The 13,400-nt window shown below is 40.4% G+C and overlaps 1 protein-coding gene across 1 annotated transcript; it reads right to left on the bottom strand.

Annotated features, from left to right (window-relative positions):
- Positions 1-657: 657 nt before the first annotated feature.
- On the bottom strand, positions 658-13,299 carry znf281a (zinc finger protein 281a). Its single transcript, XM_008417033.3, has 7 exons — positions 12,574-13,299; positions 9,969-10,411; positions 7,136-7,237; positions 6,766-6,889; positions 5,724-5,807; positions 5,505-5,623; positions 658-5,413 (listed from the first exon to the last, which is right to left on the bottom strand). The coding sequence occupies exons 2-7, from the start codon at positions 10,365-10,367 to the stop codon at positions 3,863-3,865; spliced, it is 2,379 nt and encodes a 792-aa protein (XP_008415255.1). The 5' UTR covers positions 10,368-10,411; positions 12,574-13,299; the 3' UTR covers positions 658-3,862.
- Positions 13,300-13,400: the final 101 nt, after the last annotated feature.

Raw genomic sequence — 13,400 nt, 5'->3', positions numbered from 1 at the left:
TATAAACTTTGCATATACCCTCTCAAATTCATGGCACTGAAAATAATAATATTGAAGAAAAGTAAAATATTGAAAGTTAATACTTTTTTAGACCCTTTCATTGTCATTTATGGTTGATTTTTGCACTCAAAAGATTAATTTAATATTGTGTCTGAAAATAAGACTTACTTAGTTAAAATATAGTTTTTAACTTACTCTTTTAAGAATGCTACAGCTGGCCACAGCATTGGCCCAATTTCTTCCCATATTTAGGCCACATAAAATATTGATTTATCACCGGCAAAGTAAACATTAGAGAGCAAACAGATGAATGAAAACCAAGGAACACACATCAGGAAAAGCTTTGAATATCTTTTTTTCAATCCACTATCTGAAAGAATAAACGTCCGTCATAACGGCAAACTAAACAAATACTCAATGACTGTATTTGTTATTTTTTTAATGACCGTTTGCCGTTATTGTCCCACATAACTAGAAGCACAGATAATATGTAATAAAATCAGGCAAAGTCCAAAATATAACTTGGAAAAAACTAGAGAACTAAATTAATTTGACTACTACTAGGAGAATTATCGCCATCTAGTGGCAGTTGCCATTCTGTCACTGCCTCTTACAACTAATGCCAAGCAAAAGAAAATCACTTCAGATAACGGAGGGTTCATGGTAACAGCAGTTTTTATTGTTTTGTCCCCATTCAGTCACATTTTAGTTCATCAAACAGACCGTGAAATGTAAAATTCGTAGACGCCAGCTACAAAATTTGGCTTCGTAGGGATGAAACACTGTAAAATAAAAATTGACATAATTGAGTTGGGTTTAGTGTTTTGTACATTGTCTGTAAACAATAAGAAACGACACACTGATTGGAAAATGAAGCTGAGAGACGCTTAACAGATTTGAACACTGGCTGGTATCAGCTACACGTCATGGCGGTTCACACAAGAGTCGCGTACAAAAAAATCCCCCCCCAAACACACCTGCTTAAATAGAATCGTACAAAACGTGACATTTTAAACAGCATTTCTGCTACATACAAACCTCCACATCTCTGTCCCTGGTTTGCAGTGAAATGAGGTATATGTGAGGCTGATTATTGTCGTCTACCTCAACATGACGTTGCATTATTTTTGATACAACAGCTTTGCATTTTGACACTGCCATGTTTGACGATTGCTTAGAGAAAACACACAGTTCTGTCCACAAGTTTGACTGCACACGTTTGAGGCTCATAATTTGAGACTTTTCTTCCTAAAAACATAAATATGCAAAGCTGTACTGTAGTTTTCTTCCTGAAACGGATTTAATTAAATTAAGAATTGGACTCCACATTTCTGAATCTCCGAGTGCGTTGAGAAAATACAAAAGATACAGTTTTTCTGTAACCATCAACATGCTTCTGAAATAATTCTGGCTGGATTTTTGACCACTAAATTGAAATAATTGTTACCCATTTTCAGGCAGAAACCCAACTTTTAATAGACATACCCCATACATTTTTGTGAGGGTTGATGTTGGGGCATTTTCTTAAGGTTTAAAGCTTGTTTTATCCATTCTTACCCCAGTTTTAATGTACATTTAGGATGATTGGTTAACCAACCAAATGACTTGAAATACATTTTAAGAATTTGAGCTTTTTCTTTCCTTGTTAAATATTACCCGTTTTGTGAAATTCACCAGTAAGGCTGGCAGCAAACCACACCAACAGCTGGTAAAGGGTTCTTGAAAGCCTAATCTTGACTTCTAGTCAAGTTTATCTGCATAGCTCAAGCCATTTCGAAGTGATCTACATAATAAAAACATAATTACAAACAAAACAAAAAAGTGTCAGAAGCAATGAAACGTTGAAATCCACACCAGAATTAATCTATTTTCCAGTTATTATTACTGACAACTCCAAAAAGGTGTGTTTTCAGCCGTGATTTAAAGGAACTCAGTGTTTCAGCAGTTTTCTGGAAGTTTGTTCCAGATTAACGGAGCATAAAAACTGAACGCCGCGTCTCCATGTTTGGTTCTGGGGATGCGGAGCTCAAAACTGATTGGAAAAGAATAAAACAAAGCAACATTAAGCTTCTGGAATGACTCCCAACCGTAACTCTACTTAAAATATTATGGTTAGAGCCAAGTTTGATAACCAATTTCTGCTAAGAATACCGGTCAAATATCCAGAATTATGTCAGAAACTCGTTGACGACTTCAAACACCTCTTGGCTTCTCTGCATCTTGCCCTTGGAAGTGGATTCCTAAATTATATCATAAATCGGACTTGAATTCGGAACGGTGAGAAAATTAACGGGACAATCCTGCTAAAAAAAATGGTGTATGCAAACTTCTGACCAGAACTGTATTATCGGGGCACAAATGGGCTCAAAAACTCATTCAGAGCAGCACAGAGATATCATTTCCAGCAGTCATATGGAAGTTTCCACAATTATTGTTGTACATATATTTATTAGACATATTTCTCCCACCTGCTTTTTGGGAATAGGCACCCAGATACTAATAAAAGGGATGATAATGTTTGCACAAAGTATCTAAATAAAAAAAAAAATTCAGCACATGGCTGTAGAAACATTAGATCATAAACATTGTTTTTCCTCAAAGTTAATAAAAATCTGCGAAAGCCGCTAAGGTTGGTATCAAGGCAACTAAAACTAGGGGTTGTAATTACGTTTACATTATCCCGATTAAATATTACGTTACTTTAAAAAGCCCACCCTCAAGCCTAAGCTAAACCCTCCCCAATAAGTAAGACATTTCCAACCCATCGACTCTCTACGTCCTTCATCGGAAACGAAAGGCCGCCCCAGCCCGCAATCAGCCCGACCCCCCCTGCATGCGTACGCCCCAACAGCAACTGTCAAAGACTTGGGTAATTCCTCGTGTTAGTTCTTGATTCGATCAGGTACTTTAAAACAATATGAGAAAGCAGCTCAAAGTGCTGATCGCACACTTTTAGATAAATAAGAGGAAGATGTCATGAACAGTAAAGGGGGGAAAAAAGGCCATTCTACTGCTGTCCAACAGCGACACCTATTGGCTGAAGAAGACATCCCCAAAAATAGAACGAGGACCATTTAGTCCAATAACCAGCACTTATTCTTCCCTCTACTTCCAATGGCAGAACCCTACAAGACTTATTTTACATATTATATATATATATTCTTATAAATATATATAGATATCCATGTGTGTGGCCCTTGTTGAAGAAAACACTAGCTTCACGTTGACATAAAAGTACCATAATCTCTATATAGCCAAGTAGAAAGTGTTTTCAGTGTTCAAGTGAGCTGGCAGCAGTCCATTTCAGGTCACACTCATTCAACATGTAAGACACAAAAAGTAAGAAACATCTTTTTTTCTTTTTTAAATCACAAACATGCACTTCTGAAAAGTGAGCTCCCTGTCCTCTGTGAGCTTCTGGTCTCCCACGTTTTCCTGAGTAACACCTTTGACAACTTGATTTATTATTATTAATATTTCCTTTTTTGCCGCTTCAGTTCTGGGCGTTTCCCTGCCATCATGTCTTATTTTAAAGTTGAATCACCTCGTTGGATGCGAGATCCATTGCTTCTGGTAAAAATGAAATGCTTGAAAGGTTCTCTGAATGTCATAAATAAAAGACCCGACCTACCGGCGCCGCTATGACACCAATCAACTGTATATCGCAAACTCAACATATCGGATTCTTTCAAACAAATTGCATTTGCAGGACACCTTGCAGGCTTATTGCATGAAGAGGAGTAGGCATAACGACAGAGCATCAGTGTAAATAAAATATACATGTCACAAAAAATAAGATTAATAAAATAGGAGCAGAAAAGATTAAAATAAGAACAACCATTGAAGAATGTTCTGCCAGGTTTCATCTGTAGCTTTGGCTGGTTGGTGTTTTGGAACCTGTACTTACTGGCTCATTGACATCAGATAACAAACTATACCCTGAGAAATCCGACACAGGCGTCCGTATCCTGTGATCCACCTCCCCACCAGAGTCAGTGCTGTAAGACAAACCATGAACATCAGATTTAAACTGGGAGCCAAAGGCCTGGGCGAAGTTTTCTATCTGGTAGGAAGGCTTCGAGGAGTCCAGAGAGGCCAGATCCTGCGAGGGAACCAGAGGGTAGACGGCCGCCGAGTCGCTCTTGGCTGCCGGATGCTCCTTCTGGTTACTCAGGTCGGATGGGCTGATCTGGTAGGATGAGGGAGGGGTGGTGGAGTGCTGTTTCTCCATCTGTTCGCTGAGCTCCTGAGAAGGGGTGAGCTGCTGGTGTGAGGGGGCCTCCAGGCTGCTCAGGTTGAAGCTGTGCTGAGGGGATGAGCAGCTCAGCATTGCAAAGTGAGACTTTGGCACTGAGGAGGGCAGCGAAGGCGAAGCCACCGGCTGGACGAAGCCGCACTCCATATGGGACGCGCTGTAGATGTTCTTGTCGGCGTAGAGGGGATTTCCTGCGTGGGAAGTGGTGAAGGGTCCTGAGGAAGGAAGAGGTCCGGGTCCCAGTGGGAAACCGGCACTGTGGCTGGTGCGCTCCAAAGCCTGCAGCAAGAAGCGGGAGTATTCATGCATCATTGAGCTTTTGTCTCCAGACGGGCTGGGGGCGTTGGCGTCAGATCCGTCCGCTGAGGCGGGGCTGAGCTGCACGTGCTGGTCGCCGATGTCAAAATGAATGTCGGGTTTTTGGGTGTAGAGGTCCAGGAGGCTATGCAGCACCTCATCGGTGATCCCTGACTTCTCCAGATTCAGAGAACCGTCGCTGTCCATTACGCCTGGAATCCCGCCCTGAAGAGAGGACGGCTGGGAGGACAAATGAACGCTGACGTCGTAATCGCTACTGCCTCCGCCTGCCACCGCGGCACCAGAGGGCATTGCACTGTTTGTTGCTTGAAGGTAGCGCCGCTTCTTAACGAACTGCATGGCGTCGTCGTAGTTGCTGCTGGTGGATTCTACCTTAGTCTCGTTGCTCTGCATCAAGCCAAGGTCGCCCTGCTCCAACATTTCAGCTTTAACTTGACCCAGACCTGCTTTAGTCAGGCTCTTCCGGTTAGCTTTCTTGAAGGCCATCTTGGGACCTTGACCCTGGTGACCCTGTTGCATGCTGGGTCCTGGCTCAGTAGAAGAAGACACAGTGGGACTCTCCACAGAGTATTCGTAGATGCTGTAACCTCCAGATACAACTCCGTGAACATGCGACTCCTTCGGGTCTCCCTTCTTCTTCTTGCGCTCGCCTCCCACTGTGGAACTTTTCGACTTTCCCTTCTTCCTCCCAGTGCTCCCAACATTTCCCTGAGTAATTCCATAGCTGCCCTGTCCCATGTCCACAAAACCCAGATCCATCATGCCAGGATCCAATCCCTTTTTAATGCCTTCTCCACAGGTTCTCTTGTGCTTAAGAAGTCGATCTGTTCTAGAAAAATACTGAAGAAGAAACACCCCATGTAGCCTTTATTAGCCGCAGTAATTCATGTTAAATACCCAGCAAAGACGAGGCTTTATTAGGGTCACCAACCTGCTGGCAGGTCTCACATCTGTATGGCTTTTCTCCGCTGTGCGTTCTCTTGTGTCTCTCCATGTGGTACTTCTGAATGAACCGCATGTTGCACTGGTCGCAGCCAAATGGCTTCTCTCCTGGAGGAGGAGGAAAGCGTGAGGGAAGGTTAATGATCTTTGGCTGCTCTGAGCAACGCCAGAGCCTCGGGTGATCTAATAATCTCTGCTAATTACTCACCACTGTGAATTTTCTCGTGCCGCTGGAGAAGATACTTCTGGATGAAACTCATGTTGCACTGACTGCATCTGAAAGGTCTTTCACCTTGTGTAAAAATCAAAAGGAGAACGATAAGGTTACGACAATGTTTCCATCATATTCTCCAGAGATATTGTGCATTAATATCTGTCACATAATATAAACTCTTTGAGTTCATTTAATGCTGTAACACTTGCATTTCCCACGTTGTTGATTATTTATGTTCAGCTTTAACTGCAACTCAAATTTGCAAACTTTCCCCCAAAAACAGAAGCGCCTAAAGGTGATTTATATCTTTAGCTACTTTTAAACTGAGTAAAAGAGGAGCACAAAACACCAACACCAGAGTTATCTAATGTGACCAGCTATGCAAAACCTCTGAGTTTTCTTACTCTTGAAATCTATTTTCTAGCTCACTGAACTGGCAGCTTCCTGATGACACAAAGACAAGCTGAACACTTCCACACATGGGAAACAAGAGATTAAATGACAAAAGTAAAACATTACAACTAAGGGCTGCAAATGAATGATCTACATCCAGATCTTTAAAATACTTTGTTTTACCCTGAGCAACAACCTCAGGGTTGCCTGTCTTAGTGGTAAGACAGGCAACCCGTCTAGCAAAATTCAAATTCCCAGCGAGTTTGATTTTTCTTTCAAGACACAACATGCTATCCTGTCCATTTAAATAACTAATGCCAGCATGGTAGTTTAGAATCAGGAGAAATATCAGATGGAGTCCAAACAAGTTACCTGATTAAACTGATGAGATGGTAGCTTAGGAAAAGACTGCTTCAAAGCAGCAGTGGTGCAAAACAAAGATTTGGGATTTTGATTAAATTTTCAAATTTTTACACATTTATTTTAGAATTGAAGCCATGAAAACATCAAACCATCTCGTTTTGATGGTTAATAACACAAAATGTAGCCGTTTTCCAGTGATTTGAAAAGAGAAGAAAACAATTCATATAATTTTATGAAGGCAAATCTTGGAGGAAATATGAAGAAAGCTGAAAACGCCAACCTGTATGGATGAGGACATGTCTGCGCAGGTGATAGGAGCTCCTGAAGGATGCACTGCAGTGTTCACAGATGTGAGGTTTTGTTCCTGGAGACAGACCGCCACCGTCTGCATCCATCACTGAATGCTGCACGACAGACAGAGACGAACAGATTAGGTCAAATGGATGGTAAAATCCCAGGTTAATTAGTTGCAACTCATACTTACAGACTGATTTGAACGTTACAGAACAGGCCCCGCGTTTTTTACGCTTAGTTTATAAAGGATTAAGCTGACGGAAAGCTACAGCGCAAAAACATTAAACAGGTGACAGAAAACACTAAAAATAAAAAAGAACGAGGATTGACGACAAGTGAATAAATAGAAAGCAAACCTTTGCCTCACTTCTCTTCTTTCTAGGTTTACCCTCATGTCCATCAATGTTTGACCTCCGACCTTTCCTCCCGGTGGCCTCTTTTTCCAACTGATTTGACAGCTGCAAAGACGACAAAGGCAGAGGGAGAGGGCCGTGAGAGCAAGGAAATCACTTGAAAGAAGGTTGAGGCTCTTTAGTCTAAAACTATTAAGGCAACAAATTTATATTTGTAGTTCTGGCAAACAAAACACTGACAAAAATATGAACTGAGTGGGCGGTGGAGTCATCTCGAACCGATTGAGGCATTTAAAACAATAACTAGTCTATTTATTTTCTGGCAAAAACTTTCATCCAGAGGGGAGGAGAGCAGGTTTCCTCCAGATATTGCCCAGCTTGCACATTTCTCCTTGTCACCATATGGAGACTGAAAGCACAAATGTTGCTGCACCTGCTCATCTTAAAAATCAGTCAAATGTTTAGAGTGAAATCAAACACCGAGTCCAATGTCTGACTTAAGCAATTCAAAAAAACTAACATCATCTTGGAAAACAGTATAAATTACAAGTGTAATGTTTTTTTTTTTTTTATGATTACAACAAGTTTTGTTTTTTTTATTAAACTGGAAACTGGAATGTAGCTTTAGGACAAAATACATATCGTCTTCTGAACAGTAGCAGTTCTCCAAGAAGCATTATTTGTTTGCAGCAGTGCTGCAGAACATCAGTCTGATAGGTCAGATCTATTGTGTTTAAACACATCAACATAATTCTTCTAAAAAATAAAAAAAAAACCCTAAATAAAGACAATAATTGAACCTGTTGAATATTCAGGCCTCGTGACCTCTGATGGCTCACTATTGTCAGCAGAGTGTGGATGTGTGTATTTCTGTTTGAATGAGCACAAAAGACGTCTGAAATGAAGTGCAAACTCAAACAAGACAGCTGCGTCCTCGCAAAGACGTTCTCATTCACGCCGCGGCCGGATGACATCACCCCTCTGCTCAGGGAGAAACTGCTTTGCATCTGAAGCCAGCGGGAGATTTATGTCTCCATAAGTTAGTTTCACACAAGCTCCTGCACTGCACCAAAATCATGAATGACGTCATGAGACAAAGATTATACTAAATGTAACCCTTTAAAAAAATAAAATAAAATATGGAAGAGTGTGGCTGCTTCTTTAATAGAAAGATACGTCTCAGTTTAATATAAATATCTTGATTAAAAAAGATGTTTAATTGTGTTTATTCAAAATTTCTGCAGAAAACTACGGTGCAGGATGAAATGCATCAGTCTATCTACGCTGGTGTAGTATTAAAAGAAAAAGAAAAGCTTTTCCTTTCGGAAAACAGACGCAAATTCTGCTTTGAAGCTGCAGATTATACTAAAATATTAAATGCAAAATGAAAAGATGAGAATAATAATAATAATAATGGCTTTGAATAGCAGGAACTTGTAACTGCTGCAGTATCATGCTTTGTTAGTTTCCCCAAAATAAGCAACGGCTTCAACTGGAGCATTTCCACCAACAACAATTCGGGTCTCCTAACTGGTTTCACAAGAAGAACCAGTTTAGTCAGGGTCAGGATACATTTTCTAATCTCTGTTGTGTTAAGAGTTTTTGTGAAGGACAGATTAATAACCGAATTATACTATTTATTTCTGTATCTTTATTGTCACAGATTAAGATTTGTTTGTCTCACATTTTCTTGTATATTTGGCTGATAATTCATGGTGAACACATTTTATATCATGCAGGGTTTAGGAACAACCAGAGAGCAGAGCTGCTTATGGATCAAACACACAAAGGATCTTTTAGTTCACCAAATTAATTTGCTAAATTCAGGACTCTAACTAATCCTTAAAGTAGAAAATCCATACTTTTTCCTATTTTTACCATTTTATTTTAAAATATAAAATTAAAATAATTCTAGTAGTTTATGGTAAATGCCTGTACAGAGGGAAGGGCTTGAACCAACGAAAAAACTCAAAACTGGATGGTAAGAACAAAGGAAATAAGTAAAGAGAAGGAAGGTCACAAAAAGGAGACATGTTAGGAAGAAAGAAAATGAAATAATTATGGGAATAATGAGAAAAAGGAATGATAAAGAGGCGGTGGAGGCATAAATCATGTAAGGAAAGAACAAATGAATGAACAAAGAGATAAAAGGAGCTCAGAAACGCTCAAGAGAAAAGAAGACGGGACATAACGGAGGAGAGAGGGAGGAAGGACAGATGGACAGAAATAAAAGAGAAGGAAAAAACACAAGTCAGTAGGGGTGGGAGTCTTTAGGCATGTCATTATTAGATTCAAATTCAGGAAGTTACATTGCTATTATAAATTGATTATTGACGTAACAGGGCGCAGACGTTGCTGCGTCCGTGTGTGCATCTTGTCAAATCATGAAACAGATTTTACAGCTCAGCCCCAACAGGAAGGAGACAGAAAGAAAGGAAGGAAGGAGGGAGGGAAGGATACACCATCCAGACAATGGGATAGGAAACAAAGTCTGGAAATACTAATATTTTTTTGCTTTCATTCTTATTCAGACCTGGAGAATACAAACAATGAATCCCAGGCTTTTCTCATTGTGAAGGAACCTTGTGAATAATTCAGCTGAGCAGCACAGTTCTGCTAAAGCCACGACCTTTTAAGCCTTTCTAAGCATCTCAGACAATCGCCAGCTGCAGGGCTGATCAGCAGATTAAGAGTTTCAGAAAATATGTAAAAATATTAGAGTAATGCCTAATCTGACTAAAAAAACTAAATGTGGAATAATTGCTGCCACTTTCAGAGCAGAGCGTTTTGTGTTCCTGAAACCATTTCGTTCTCCTGGTCCGTCGGCTGCACCTACGTTGCCAATGTTGAGGTCGCACACCAGCAGCTTCTGGTGGTTACCGACGGTCACCTCCAGCACCTCCCCGCTCCGCCCCAGACCTCCGGGGTAGAGCGGCAGGCGGTAATCGTGCTCCGACTGCTTCTCCTGCTTGATGCCCATGGCGTGAACATAGTCTCCCACCGCAGCAGCGCCGCCCTGGTGGCCGCCCATGGTGCAGTCCGGAGAGTCCCGCTCTTTCTTCAGGATCAGGTCCTGCGGCGGAAGCTCCTGCATGACGGAGTGCGCCGACAGCCGGGTGAAGCTGGCCACCGGAGGGAGGTGGCTGAACATTATCATGCCGGCGCCAAAGTTGGAGTCCATGCTGCCGTTGGAGCGCAGGAATTCATTCCCTAGTTTATCTTGAATGATGTTCATGCTGAAGGCTGGTGGGCAGGAAGACTACGGGACAGAAATTCATCCTGTGAGGAAAAACGACAACAGCAGCTCATGTTTATAACAACAATAACACGTTTCAGACACACAATCTGTCAGCAAACAACCAGTTAAGCTTGGTCTTCAGGAATCAAAGCCACGGCCTCTGATCTAGCAACTAGGTGCTTAGTCGGATTAAATCGACGTTTTGTGGGTCAACAAAGAGCGGCCGTCTGGATCGTGTGAAAACAAGGTGAAGAAGAAGAGGAACTTAAATCTGTCTGCTTCAATAAAGTGTTTATGTCCGGCTTTAGTGGCCAAACAAAAGTCAGTGCCGCTGCGTTCCACCGGCAACATGAGACCGTGAGGAGCAACAGGACCACTGTGTGGTAATCTTTATGATAGGACCGACCGTCTGACCCAGTCATCCTATTTGTACCAGCTTATCTGTCAATGAGAGTGCACACACACACACACACACACACACACACACACACACACACACACACACACACACACACTGCAGCAGAGTGACTGTTTACCAGCTTATGCACCAACAGAAAGGTCCCTGGATGCAGGATTTGCATATATTTCAACTGAAATTAGCTACTTTTGATTTTTCAGAAGTCAATCTTACGCAGTAATAGTAACAGTTTTTTTTTACAATGTTTCTGTGGCTGAACAAACAGTAAAAATGTTAATTGTGCAACACAGCCGCCTTTTAGTTTATCCTTACCTACAAAACTTAAGATAAATTTAGCAAAATATAATCTTTGAAAATTAGAGCCGATACAATTACGTTTGATGCTTAATTTTTTAAAAATATTTTATGAACATACATTGCATTCAAAGTACCGTTATTGAAATTTTAGTTTATGCACACGAGTCTAGAAATTCAGGTTTTCATCTTTTAGAAACTGAACAGGAAAAAGTTTTAAAATTATTTTCATGGAGGTGCAAGAAACCTAGCTTTGAGTAATTTCTGTATGTGTTTTTTTTTCAACATTTAAGTATAAAGATGCTCACTCTGCAAATAATTTGCCAAGATTATGAATTAAGGTAATAACAGATTGCAGAAAGTTAAACTCTTGTCTAAAGAAACACAAATAAATGAAAAATATGTATTGTCTGCTCTGATTTTGCCCTATGAAAGTATTTTTTTAAACTAATCTCTTTGGAGTTTTTTAACAGAAAGAATCGAGGAAATCTACTTAAGCAAGTTACTGTAAATAATATAAACACTTATGCAAACCGACTATAATTCTAACAAATATGGTTATAAATTGAAGGTTTTAGACAAGCAGAGGTATAACTTTTATAGTACAAGAGTGATACAACAATATACAATCTGAAAGGGGTACAAATCTGATGTTTTTGCCCAACAAACTCTCTAAGTATGAATAGAAAATCTGATATTAAAATGCCTAAATAATTCAGTCGGACTGCCTTCAAATGCCTTCATCTCTGCTGCAGCATTAGCAGCAACACCGCCTGCTCCAAACCAAGTTTGGAAGAAGGAAAAGCAAACGACACAGTTTTTACTTCGATTAAACTGCTATTTTCTTTGGTGTATTTCAGTAGATCAGCTGAGAGCTGGTAGCGCAGCAGAACATAAACCAGCAGCCTTGCAGGATGTGAATTAGCTCCCTGCTAACCGTTTCGGCTCAGCAGTTCTGCGGGGCCCTGCTTCTTTGTGATGCCAATAATTAATATGGCCAGGCAATGAGAGCAGCTCATCTTCCTTAAAATACGACAAGAAACGTATAAAACTACAATTAAAGCATCCTAATCAAATTAAGATATGAATCCGCGTTAAAGTTCGCAATTTCATTACTTTTACGTTAGATTTAGACATGTTTAATTAGAGCAAGATCTTAAAACCATTAAGAAAACTGGAGGATGATGAAGGGTGAAAGCCGGCTTGCACTTAAAACCAACAGAATAGTGAATGTGTTCATTCTCATGTGGGCTTCATTATGTAAACGGTTCCGTTTCCTGGACTGTAAGTGATGCAGAGACACAAGCAGGACTGACCCAAAACAAAACGGCCCAACTAAACTCGGCGAACAATGATGCTCGTCCCGACACACAGAGCGGCTAACTTAGCAGCAGCTAACCCCCCTCAGCGCTGCGCTCTGCCTCGTCCCGGTAATAATGGAGTTATAAACCGCAGCAGCCCAAAACATTAACTGGTATATATTTATCTTACCGGTGCAGGACCATGACCCGCTGCTGTGGTCCGCTTAGTTCACCTTCAGCCGCTCCGTTTTAATATCTACAGCCCAAACATTGTTCTCCTGCTGCAGCTGGCTTCTTCCATCTTGGCCCGCGCAGAGCATTCTGGGTCGGGTAGGCAGGAGCGTCCTGAGCAAAACCCGAAAGTCACTCTCGTTTTTTGTACTCTGTTACTTTGAGGCGTTCTCCCTATTCTTATTTTATACCAATCACTTTGATATTTTAGCATTAACCATAGATTATATATATTTTTTACGTTTTATATTATAATAATCCCTTTATATAATTGCAAAGAGACAAAGAAATCTAAAAAAAATCAATCTGGAAAATCTTTAACCCTTGGCTTCTGAACACGAAGGTTTCCGACTGATTTAAAAAGTAAGCTACATTACTGTATGAAAGTCTTGAATCATAATTACTTCTTAACTTTTGGACATTTTTCTTCAAAAGAGCTCGATTTTTTGCGATATTTCAAATTGATCCAACGTTTTCTTCGGAATTCTGTGCCTTTTACAAACATCTACAAATTAGAATATCATCAAAAGTTAATTGATTTCTGTAAATAAAAGAAGTTAAGTATTGACCATCATTTTGTTATAGGTAAAGATATGAAACATACTTTTACTTTGGAGCATTTCAGCACAGACTCAGAGCCTCGCATAGCCAGTGTTGCAGCTGTACGAATACTGGTGTCTATATAAATCTTCTTTAGTCACATACCTGAAAAGCCTTTGCTGCTTTTCAGGTATGTGTTCCAATCATTATTGTACTGAAAGACCAATCTAATATCCATCTTAAGTT

This window comes from Poecilia reticulata, chromosome 8 (genome assembly GCF_904066995.2).
Source record: "Poecilia reticulata chromosome 8, P_reticulata-male-v2, whole genome shotgun sequence".
In the NCBI taxonomy this organism is placed as follows: Eukaryota; Metazoa; Chordata; class Actinopteri; order Cyprinodontiformes; family Poeciliidae; genus Poecilia; species Poecilia reticulata.
The sequence above is the reverse complement of the archived record's forward strand: the minus strand, read 5'-3'. Positions and strand labels throughout refer to the sequence as shown.